This window comes from Chiloscyllium plagiosum, unplaced genomic scaffold (assembly GCF_037043375.1).
Source record: "Chiloscyllium plagiosum isolate Xiang-an unplaced genomic scaffold, Cpla_swu_hap1 HiC_scaffold_27, whole genome shotgun sequence".
NCBI lineage: Eukaryota > Metazoa > Chordata > Chondrichthyes > Orectolobiformes > Hemiscylliidae > Chiloscyllium > Chiloscyllium plagiosum.
This window is the reverse complement of record NW_028270165.1, coordinates 25,142,838-25,155,188: the sequence shown is the minus strand read 5'-3', so window position 1 is coordinate 25,155,188 and position 12,351 is coordinate 25,142,838. Positions and strand designations below refer to the sequence as shown.

The following is a 12,351-nucleotide window of genomic DNA, read 5'->3' as shown; positions in this document are numbered from 1 at the left end:
TTTGTTGAGTTAAAATTTCTCATGGGTCCTTAATCATCACGGGGTGAATAATTTGCATCTCATCAACTAGCAGCATTATGGGAGCATACTCACCACACAAACTGCAGTGATTCAGGAAAGACAAACATCATCGGGCATAAGCCCTTCTTCAGGAATCTTCGATGTTTCGGGCATAAGCCCTTCTTCAGGAAGGCTTGTGCCTGAAACGTCGATTCTCCTGCTCCTTGGATGCTGCCTGACCTGCTGCGCTTTTCCAGCAACACATTTTTCAGCTCTGATCTCCAGCATCTGCAGTCCTCACTTTCTCCAAGTCAAGCATCATCGTCTTGATCGCCACATGGGATTGACAATATACAGGTGATATCCGTGGAGACAGAAAACAAGGAATCAGTGAACATTTCATGCAGTATGAAATCATTTACATGGATATATTGCATTTATTATGATGGTCAATATATGCTCAAAAGCAAAATGGAGCTCATTTCCAGTGCAGCAAAAGCCTTCCTGACTCTGAACGTTGCTGCGGGTATAGGACTCGGCAACATGGTCCCCGGATGGACAGCAGTGAAATCATCATTTTGGAAAACGCACGAAAGTAACACTAGTTAAACAGAGTCACACAGTTGACCTGGCCAGTCCTGATGAAGGGCTTATCCTGAAACGCCGAATCCCCGGCTCCTCGGATGCCACCTGACCTGCTGTGCTGTTCCGGTACCACTCTAATCTAGACTCTGACCTCCAGCATCTGCAGTGCTCACTTTCTCCTGGACAGGAGGGGTTCACTGAGGTGCGCATTGAAACTGAGCAATGGATGGATTGAATGCACACGCATTCATTTTGCGCCTGCAAACACAGTTTGCACAGAGCTGCCCCCCTGCAGCCTGTCCCTAACAAAGGTGGTGGACGGTCTGGAAACCTCCCAGCGCCTTTGAGACCGTGCAGACCAGGAGCAGCATCTTCTCACTCGGGACCCCACAGCCCTCCGCCTTCTTTGACTTTATTGGATGGTTGAAGATCGCGCGGTCACGAGCAGGAGACCACGATTGGTTGGTCCTTGAACCAATGGGAGTGAGTGGGAGCTGGCCCTCCAACCAATGGGGATGAATAGTGGGCGGGAGGACTGAATGTACGTGTCTGGTCCTCCAACCAATAGGAATGAACAGTGGGCGGGGCTGGAGGAACAAATTACACTACTGGTCCTCCAGCCAATAGGAATGAATAGCGGGCGGGGCTGGAGGACCGAGGCTGTGCGACTGGCCCTCCAACCAATGGGAAGGAACAGCTGGCGGGGCCGGAGGACAGTCATTGGTCCAGGGCCGTGGGCGGGCTCGGAGGACCGCGGAGGGTCCTCCGACCAATGCGCGTGACGAGTGGGCGGGCACGTGACCGTCAGCCGTGAAGGCCGCGCGGTTGGTCGGGGACCCCTGAAGGAGACGGTAAATGGGGCGGGGCCGGGCCGGGCCGGGCCGGGGGGGCGGGGGGGGGGGGGGATACAGACACAGACACAGCCGCGGGACCGGGATGAAGGGCCGCTTGCAGCAAATGGCGGGGGGCCTCAGCGGTGCCCTGGTTACCAGGACCATCCTCCGGGGATAACAATCTCACACACACACACACACACCAGGTTTAATCGGAAGCACTAACTTACTGAGGGATGCTCCTTCATCAGGGGGATCCTAACACAGAATTTACAGCAAAACTTTACAGTGTCAGGTCACTGAAATTATACATTGAAACATTGATTGTCTGTTAAACCTTTCATCTGTTAGAATACAGTGAGAGTTTCACTTCATTCACGTGTAAATCACAAAACCCTTTCTTTAAAGTTGCATTCTCGGGTTAGCTGTTAACAATGGTGATAGCTGGGCAGTATGTTGAAGGTGTTGGCCCCCTGTGTTCTCTGTCTATGACCTGATGTTTAGATTGATTCTAATCTAAAAAGTGAGATAACAGAGTTTTACATAAATTCATGCAGCTTTTGAGCAAAGTACAATATAACTCTGCGTACATTCATGTAGGACTCTGAGCTCAAAAACTGCATGAATTTATGTAAAACTCTGTTATCTCACTTTTTAGATTAGAATCAATCTAAACATCATGGCATACTGTCTAGCTATCACCATTGTTAACAGCTAAGCTGAGAATGCAACTTTTTAAATAAAGGGTTTTGTGATTTACACATGCAAGAAGTGAAACTATCACTGTATTCTAACAGATGAAAGGCTTAACAGTCAATCAATTTTTCAATGTATAATTTCAGTTACATTACACTGTAAATCTTTGTGATAACTTCTGTGTGTTAGGATGGAGCCCTCCACTACCATCTGATGAAGGAGTGACGCTCCAAAAGCTAGTGTGCTTCCAATTAAACCTGTTGGACTATAACCTGGTGTTGTGTGATTTTTAACTTTGTACATCCCAGTCCAACACCGGCATCTCCAAATCATAACTCCAACCAGGACAGACATTGGTCTCTTCTCACAGTTTAATAGAATAGAATCCCTATAGTGTGGAAACAGGCCCTTCGGCCCACAAGTTCACACTGACCCTCTGAAGAGTAACCCACCGAGCCCCATTTCCCCCTACCCTACATTTACCACTGACTAATGTACCTAACCTACACATCGCTGAACACTGTGGGGCAACTTAGCATAGCCAATTCACCCTAACATGCAGATCTTTGGATTTTGGGAGGAAACCTGCGCAGACGCAGGAGGAGAATGTGCACACTCCCCACAGACAGTCACCCCCCCCGAGGCTGTAATAAAATCCAGGTCACTGGCGCAGTGAAGCGGCAGTGCTAACCACCGTGCCGCCCCAGCCATTGTGCCGTGAGTTTAAATCCCAGACTGATGTTGGGAAACCCCTTTGAACAGGGTGAGAGGAGGATATCCGCGCGACTGAGTGGGACTAGCACGGAATTAAAGTAACTGGCAGGAGAAATTGCTGGAGGAACACAGCAGGTCTGGCAGCATCCATGGAGAGAAAGCAGAGCTAACATATAAGATGAAGGGTTGAATTTCTTCAGCCATTTTGTTTCAGAGTTCCAGCAACCACAAGTCTGTTTTATTTAAGATGTGCAGGTGCCAGTGTGTTGGACTGTGGTGGACAAAATAAAAAATACACAACACCAGGTTATAGTCCAATAGGTTTATTCGGAGGTATAGCATTCCGAGCGCAGCTTCTTCAAGAGGTAACTAGTGGAGTAGGATCATAGTGTCATACACTGATGCAATATATTGAACAAACCTAAATTGCTGTTAAGTCTTTCATCTTTTAGAATGGTATTGAAGGTTTTGAATCATCATTATGTCAATGCCACAATTTTTTTAAGTCACATTCTCAAGAAAACTTAAGGTTTTATGAGAAAAAGTGACAACTCAGACAGTGCACTAAAGGTGTGAGATTAGAGTCTGGATGTATTCCAATCTTGATTCAGACTGGTTCTATTTCCAAAGTAGGAATTTATAAAACAGCACATGGATTATAAAATATATTGGCTGCCTACAGATTGTTTGCTTTTTGCAAATGTAAATTCACCCCAAACAATTTTGCAAATGTAAATTCACCCCAAAGACTTATACGCGTGCGTGTATGCACGTGAGGGAGAGAGAGAATGGGAGAATGTGTGTGTGCGTGTGTGTTTGAGTGCATGTTAGTGTGTGCGTGAGTGTATATGCCTATGACAGCATATGAGTGTAGGGGGTGTGAGTGCTTGAGAAGGTGTGTGTATGAGAGACAGTCTGCATGAGTGTGTGTATACGTGTGCTTGTGTGAGAGTGTATAGTGTTGTGGTTCTGTTCGCCGAGCTGGGAATTTGTGTTGCAGATGTTTCGTCCCCTGTCTAGGTGACATCCTCAGTGCTTGGGATCCTCTTGTGAAGCGCTTCTGTGATGTTTCCTCCGCCATTTATAGTAGTTTGTCTCTGCCGCTTCCAGTTGTCAGTTCCAGCTGTCCGCTGCAGTGGCCGGTATATTGGGTCCAGGTTGATGTGTTTGTTGATAGAATCTGTGAATGAGTGCCATGCCTCTAGGAATTCCCTGGCTGTTCTCTGTTTGGCTTGTCCTATAATAGTAGTGTTGTCCCAGTCAAACTCATGTTGCCTGTCATCTGCGTGTGTGGCTACTAAGGATAGCTGGTCGTGTCGTTTCATGGCTAGTGTATAGTGTAGTGGGATCTTCGGGTGACCATCCTCCAAACTGAACTTAGGGATACGCAACAATGCAGAGTGGTCAAGGAGAGGCTGATAGCCAAGTTTGGTACCCATGGGAATGACCGCAATCGGGACCTTAGGTTCATGTCACACTACAGGTGACCCCACTGCACTATACACTCACACACACATTCACGCATGAGCACACACCACCTACACTCATACCCATGCACACACCCTCTCACAGGCATATACTCCATCACATTCATGCATGCGCACTATCAAGCAAGCATGCGCACACACACACAAACTCACAATCTCTTCCAATCTCCCACACACCATACTACACACTCTCCCTCACCTGCATGCACACACAAATAAGTCTATGCAGTGAATTTGCATTTGCAGAAATGTATTTGCAGATACATTCTAGTTTGTTCAAAAAATCTGTAGGCAGTAAATATTTTTATAATCCATATGATATTTTATAAAGTCCTACTTTGGAAGTAGAATCAGTCTGACTCAAGATTGGAATAAATATAGACTCTAACCTAACATCTTTAATACATTGTTTAAGCTGAGACGTCACTTTTTTTTATAAAACCTTAAATTATCTCAGGAATGAGACTTGAAAGAAGTTCTGGGTTCTGCATGTTAGTGAATAAAAATCTGTAACCCATTGCAAAAGATGAAAGACTTAACAACAATCTAGGTTTGTTCAATATATTGCATCAATTGTATGACACTATAATCCTACTCTGTGAGCTACCTGATGAAGAAACAGTATTCTGAAAGCTAGTAATTCCAAATAAACCCGTTGGACTATAACCTGGTGTCATGTGTGTTTTAACTTTGTTTTATTTAAAACTAAGAATACTTTTGTCAGTGCATATTTCGATTAGATTCCCTACAGTAAGGAAGCAGGCCCTTCGGCCCAACAAGTCCACACCGTCCTTCCGAAGAGTAACCCACCCAGACCCATTCCCATAGCCTATATTTACCCCTGACTAATGCATCTAACACTATGGGGCAATTTAGCACAGCCTATCCGCCCTAACCTGCACATCTTTGGGTTATGGGAGGAAACCGGAGCACCCGGAGGAAACCCACATACACAGGGGAGAATGTGTAAACTCCACACAGACAGTCAACCGAGGGTGGAATCGAACCCGAGTCCCTGGCTCTGCGAGGCCGCAATGCTGATCACTGAGCCACTGTGCCACCCCTAATGGGTCTTTTATCTACTCTGATGGTATAAATATATTGAGAATTCAAATTTTTGTTTTTTTTCTAAATTTCTGTCCTGATATTGATTGGTTAAATAAACTCTTATAGTCATACAAAGCAAGTCCCATGATCCCGCAGCACTGAAGAGGCCCTTTGGCCTGTATAGTCTGTGCTGATCGAGCTGCACGAAGCCCACTTTCCAGCATTTGCTCATCCTAGTGCCACTACTATCCTTCCAGGCAGTGCAATGCAGTTTCCAAACACACTCTGGGTGATATATAAAAAAAGTTAAATCCTCTCGAACCCTCCTGCAATGTGCTTTAAATTTACCCCCTCTTGTTGTTGACCCCTTAACTGAAAGGAACAATTGCTTCCTATCCGTGCCTCTCAATATGTTATGCACCTCGATCAGGTTTCCCCATCAGCCTTGTCTGCTCTAAAGGAAACAACTCAAGCCTGTTCAGCATCTTTTCACAGACACTTCAGCATCACTGTGACAAAACCTCTCCGCAAGAGAACGCAGAACACATCCCTTAAAAGCACATTAGATTCACAAAACAATCCTAACAGATCGGGTCCCTCTCCATAATTCAGTCCTGACATCCCAGGAATCAGTCTAGTAAACTTCCTTTGCACTATGTTAATCACCAGGACGTCATTCCCAGGAAAAGGAGAACTAAAATGCGCACAATATTTGCAGGTGTGGTTTCACCAAGGTCCTTCCAGAAAGAGATCCCTGCTCTTGGACTCGAATCATCTCACTGTAAAGGCCAAAGTATCATTTACATTCTTTACCTGCTAGCTTACTGAAAAAGAGTCGCAGAAAAAACACGAGACAAAATGGCTTCAGACACTTTGATATAAAATTTGTTGAATAAAAAATGTCCGCAACGTCTCCATGCTGATCATCAAGCTCCTTAGTTACATTAGCCTCATTTTCTGGCATTCAGCCTGTAACCTATACTGTAGTGCTTTGCACGATCATGTAAATAATTCTTCAAGATTAGAATTGTACCTGCAACAGTTGCCATTTCAGTTGCTGCCAGACTGCTGAGGATCTCCACAAGTTCAGACTTCCACTATCTATCTTCTGCACTTCTGCTTAATCCATCAGAGGGATCAGAGGGTATGGGATGTGTACAGGAATAGTTTGGAGTTGTCGATCAATAAATTGCCCTTACCCTCACAAACAATTTATGACAGACATTTATGAACCACTTTTAAGGATAGTCCAATGGTTTCTGCAGATGTCAGCTCCACAATTGTCCAGATTAACTTCTCTAAATTTCAAACAATGTCTTTTCTTCTGGTTTCTCGCTTACTGTGTTTGCTTTCTGTTTGAAAGGTTGACATGCAATCGGAGAACTCTCATCCAAATCAGTTACTCTGCTAATTGGAACGTAATTATCTTAGGATTTTGAACACTGAAGAAAATTGCACTGTTCATATTGGAGCGAAACACAAATGCTGTGTTTGCGGAAGAGTCTATGAAGATATATCTGAAATGTCCAAACACCAGCGCAGTCATATTGGGGAGAGACTGTGGAAATGTGGGGATTGCGGGAAGGGATTTCTCTACCCATCCCAGTTGAAAATTCACCAGCGCAGTCACACTGGGGAGAGACCGTTCATCTGCGCTAACTGTGGTAAGAGATTCACTCAGAAGGCAAACCTGCTCAAACACCAGCGAGTTCACTCTGGAGAGAGACCGTTAACCTGCTCTGAATGTGGGAAGGGATTCGCTCAGTCATCCAACCTGCTGATACACCAGCGGGTGCACTCTCAGGAGAGACCATTCACCTGCTCTGAGTGCGGGAAGGGCTTCACTCAGTCAACTGACCTGCTCAAACACCAGCGCGTTCACACCGGGGAAATCCCATTCACTTGCACTCAGTGTGGGAAGGGATTCACTCGGTCATCTGACCTGCTCAAACACCAGCGTGTTCACTCTGGGGAGAGACCGTTCACCTGCTCTGACTGTGGGAAAGCATTCGCTCAGACAACTGACCTGCTGAGACACAAGCGAGTTCACACTGGGGAGAAACCATTCACCTGCTCGGAATGTGGGAAGGCGTTCACTCAGTCTTCCCACCTGCTGAGGCACCAGCGCGTTCACACCGGGGAGAGACCATTTACCTGCTCTGAGTGTGGGAAGGGATTCGCTCAGTCATCCAACCTGCTGATCCACCAGCGCGTTCACTCTGGGGAGAGACCGTTCACCTGTTCTGAATGTGGGAAGGGATTCACTCAGACAACGGACCTGCTGATCCACCAGCGCGTTCACTCTGGGGAGAGACCGTTCACCTGCTCTGTGTGTGGGAAGGGATTCACTCGGTCAGCCAAACTGCAGAGACACCAGCTCATTCACTCCAGGGAGAGGCCATTCACCTGCTCTGAGTGTGGCAAAGGCTTTGCTGATTCGTCCAATCTGTTGGCACACCGACACCTTCACCCTGGGGAATAAGCAATCTGCTGCGCTCAGTGAGAAGTCATTTACTCAAATCACTCGTCTACGGGTAGGAGCTGTTCACCTTCTCAGAGCGTGGGAAAGTCATTTCATTTGCATCCCACATGCTAATACAGCAGTGAGCTCACACTGAGGAGAAACTGTGCACTCGCTCTGTATACGGGAAGGAATCACTTTGTCATCCATCCGGTTCACACACTAGTGAGTTCACAAAGATCTGCAGCTGAAAGACTTTTCCTCTTCCTCACACCAATGAACGAATCATAGTCATTGAGCCATTTGTACTGATGTTATCAAACACTGCATCATTAAAAGTGCTGATATCATGATTAACACATTAATACAATTGTGTATCTTTTTTCCAATTGATTAAAACATCACTTTACATCAGCACATTGACACTGGGTATGTACTATCCACCTACACAGTGTGTGAATTAGGGATGTTCTAACTACGAAGGAGACAATCAGTATGCCTTGCATGATCAGTTGGGGAGCAGGCACATCCAGAGTGAAGTATTACCCGTGTGAGTGGTGATGCTGTAAATTTAGGGCACTATTGCAATTCTGTGCAAAGGAAAGGGGTGCTTTGTTCGTCTAGATCATCATTTGTAAGGTCATCTTTTTCAGGGTTTACTTTTTGTAAGGCAGTATTCTTCAACTTCGACTGAGCTGTCTGAAAGGATTCCTAGTTTAAGTTCCTAGTTGGAGGACTGATGACTGGGAAACAAATGAAAACAGTGACACAACAATTAACTGGTGCATTGGTTAATTCATGATTTAAAAAAAAAGTACAAGAAGAGCTAATGTAAGAAACCATGGTCGCAGAGCTCGCACCAGTGTTGTGCTGCTAGTGTGGTCTGTAGCAAACAACGGAAGCTACAGTGGTCCGCAGTCCCAAATGTGAAGGAAACGAGTGAGCCACGTTTATAAGAAAGGTTTCTGTAAAAGGGTCAGTGGACCCGAAACATTAACTTTCCACAAATGTTGTCAGATCGTTTGAATTTTCCTTTAAAACAATTTCTGCTTTTGTTTCTCATTTCCAGCATCTGCAATTCTTTCGTATTTTTTTGTCCCGTTTTGATGGAACATTTTCCTAGACTTCCAGAGCTCTAAAACCAATTAAGTCATAGTCTCGAATTCCAACAAAGTGCTGGATAATTCTTTCCCTGGAAACAACTTGGAACAACTGGAGAGCGTGCTCCTGCCCTCAAGTCTCATTCAAACCAAAGAAACACCAAAAAAAATGATGGATGTTGGAAATCAGAAACAAAAGCAGACATTATTTTCAAAAAAAACAAAATGCTGGAAAGGCACAGCAGGTCTGGCAGCATCTGAGGAGAGAAATCAGAGTTACGTTTTCAGGTTCAGTGACCTTTCCTCAGAACGGGTCCAAGCCTGTCAGCAATTTCCTTTTGAGGTTGACATACAAACCAGCAGATTGATAGCTCAACAACCATGATAGGGAGGTGCCTGTGTTGGACAAGGTCAAAAATCACACAACACTACGTTATAATCCAACAGGTTTATTTGAAAGCACTAGTATTTGGAGCGCTGCTCCTTCAGGTGTTACTGAGAGAGTCAAGAGTCATCAAGATGTACAGCACAGAAACAGACCTGTCGGTCCAACTTGTCCATGCCAATCAGACATCCCAACCTAACCTAGTTCCAATTGCCAGCACCCGGCGCATATCCCTCCAAATCCTTCCTATTCATATACCCATCCAGATGCCTGTTAAATTTTACAATTGCACTAGCCTCCATCACTTCATCTGGCAGCTCATTCCATATACACACCGCATGAAAAAGTTGCCCGTTAGGTCTCTTATTATCTTTCCCCTCTCACGCCAGACCTATGCCCTCTTGTTCTGGACTCCTCCTCTTCAGGGAAAAGACCTTGTCTACTTATCCTATCTGTCACCCTCATGATTTTATAAACATCCATAAGGTCACCCCTCAGCCTCCTACACTCCAGGGAAAATAGCCCCAGCCTATTCAGCCTCTCCCTATAGCTCAAAGCCTCCATCCTGGCAACATCCTTCTAAATCTTTTCTGAACCCTTTCAAGTTTCACAGCATCCTTCCAATAAGAGGGAGGCTAGAATTGCACACAAAATATTCCAAAAGTGGCCTAACCAATGTCCTGTATAGCCACAACATGACCTCTCAACTCCTACACTGAATGCTCTGACCAAAGAAGGCAAGCATATCAAACACCACCTTCACTGTTCTATCTACCTGCAACTCCACTTTCAAGGAGCTATGAACCTGCACTCCAAGGTCTCTTTGTTCAGCAACACTTCCCAACACCTTACCATTAAGTGTACAAGTCCTGCTCTGAGTTGCCTTTCAAAATGCAGCACATCACATTTATCTAAATTAAACTCCATCTGCTACTCCTCAGCTCATTGGACAATCTGATTCCGGTCAGACAATCCATTTTAGGTGTGAATGCTTGTTTGAAGTATGTCTGTGTCTTTTGTTTCCAAAGGAAGAGTTTATAAAAATGCCACATTGACTGACTGTCTACAAGTTGTGTGTTTTTTGAACAAAATACAATATATCTGCAAAAACAAATCCGCAAAAGCAAATTCACCCACAGATTTATATTTGTGTGCATGTGTAAGAGAGAGGGAATATCTGTGCGAGTGTGATGGAGTCTGTGCATCTGAGACTGTGTGTATGAGATGCAGTGTTTGTCTGAGAGTGTGTGAGGAAGTCTATGCATCTGAGAGAGTGTTTGAGTGCTCTGTGTGTGTGTTTTAGAGAAAATGAGGGAGTACATGTATCTGAGAGTGCATATATGAGATGCTCTGTGTGTGTTTTTGTGAATGTGAAGGAATATGTGCGTCAGAGAGAGTGTGTGAGATGCTGTGTGTGTGTGTTTAAGACAGTGTGAGGGAGTACACGTATCTGAGATGCTGTGTGTGTATGTGTTGTGTTTCAGAAAGTGTGAGGGTGTCTATGAATCAGAACGACTATATGAGATGCTGTGTATTTGTGTACTTAAGAGACTATGAGGGGGTCTGTGCGGGAATCTATGCATCTGAGAATGTGTGTGTTTGGGAGAGTGTCTGTCTATACGATGCTTGGTTGTGTGTTTGAGGGAGTCTATGCATCTGAGAGAGTGTGTCTGAGATGCTGTGTGTCTGTTTCAGAGAGTGTAAGGGAGTCTATGCATCTGAGAGACTGGGTATGAGGTGCTGTGTGTGAGTTTCAGAGAATGTGAGGGAGTCTATGCATCTGAGAGTGAGTGTGTATGAAATGCTGTGTGTGTTTGAGAGAGACCGAGGGAGTACAAGCATCTGATGCTGTTTGTGTGTTTTAGACAGTATGAGGGAGTCTATGTATCTGAAAGAGTCTGTATGAAATGCTGTGAATGTGTTTGCAAAAGTGTGAGGGAATCTATGCATCTGAAAGGCTGTGTACTCTTTGCTACCTTCCCCCACCCTCCCCCCTGACCTATCACCTCCATCCCCACCCCCATTCACTTATTATACTGTATGATACTTTCTCCCAACTCCCACCCCCCTCTCATTTATCTCTCCACTCTGCAGGCACCCTACCCCTATTCCTGATGAAGGGCTTTGGCCCAAAATGTGGTTTTCCTGCTCCTCAGTTGCTGCCTGACCTGCTGCGCTTTTCCAGCACCACTCTAATCTAGACTCTGTGTATGAGATGCTGTTTGTGTGAGTTTCAGAGAGCATGAGGGAGTCTATGCATCTGAGAGTTTATGAGATGCTGTGTGAGGATGTGTTTATGTGCACGCACGCATTTGGGAGAGTCAGAGGGATTACATGCATCTCAGAGACTGTATGAGACGCTGTGTGTGTGTTTCGGACAGTGTGAGGGAGATTAAATATCAGAGAGTGTGTATGAAATGCTGTGTGTGTTTGTGTTTGAGAGTGTGTGAGGGAATCTATGCATCTGAGAGACTGTGTCTGAGACGCTGTGTGTGGAAGTGTATTCATCTGTGAGAGTGTGTATAAGATGCTTTGTGTGTAAGAGATTGAGAGTGTGTAGCAGTACATGCATCGCAGAGTGTGTGTTTGAGATGCTATCTGTGTGTTTTTAAGAGAATGTGAGGGAGTGTGTATGAAATGCAATGTGTAAATGTGTGCGTGTGTGTGAATGTTTGAGAGTGAGGGAATGTGTAAATGATGCTGTGTGTGCTTCAGACAGTGTGATGGAGAATGTGAATGAGATGCTGTGTGTGTATGTGCTTGAGAGAATGCATGAGATTGTGTCTGTGAGAGTGCGAGGGAGTCTATGCATCTAAGAGAATGTCTATGAGATGCTGAATGTATGTGTGTTTGAGATTGTGAGGGAGTACATCCAGCTCATGAGTGTGTACGTGATGCTGTGTGTGTGTGTTTGAGAGAAACGGAAGGAGTACATGCATCTGAAAGAGTGTAAATGACATTGTGTGTGTGTGTGATTGAGGGAGTCTATGCATCTGAGAGAGTTTATGAAATACTGTCGTTTTGTGTTTTTGTGAGAATGTGT

The 12,351-nt window shown here is 45.0% G+C and overlaps 1 protein-coding gene across 1 annotated transcript; it reads left to right on the top strand.

Moving 5' to 3' along the window:
* The first annotated feature begins 1,376 nt into the window (after positions 1–1,376).
* LOC122543514 (uncharacterized) lies at positions 1,377–7,987 on the top strand. The gene is made up of 2 exons (XM_043682280.2): positions 1,377–1,436; positions 6,726–7,987. Exon 2 carries the CDS (start codon positions 6,885–6,887, stop codon positions 7,842–7,844), a length of 960 nt encoding a protein of 319 aa, XP_043538215.2. The 5' UTR covers positions 1,377–1,436; positions 6,726–6,884; the 3' UTR covers positions 7,845–7,987.
* The last annotated feature ends 4,364 nt before the right edge of the window (positions 7,988–12,351 follow it).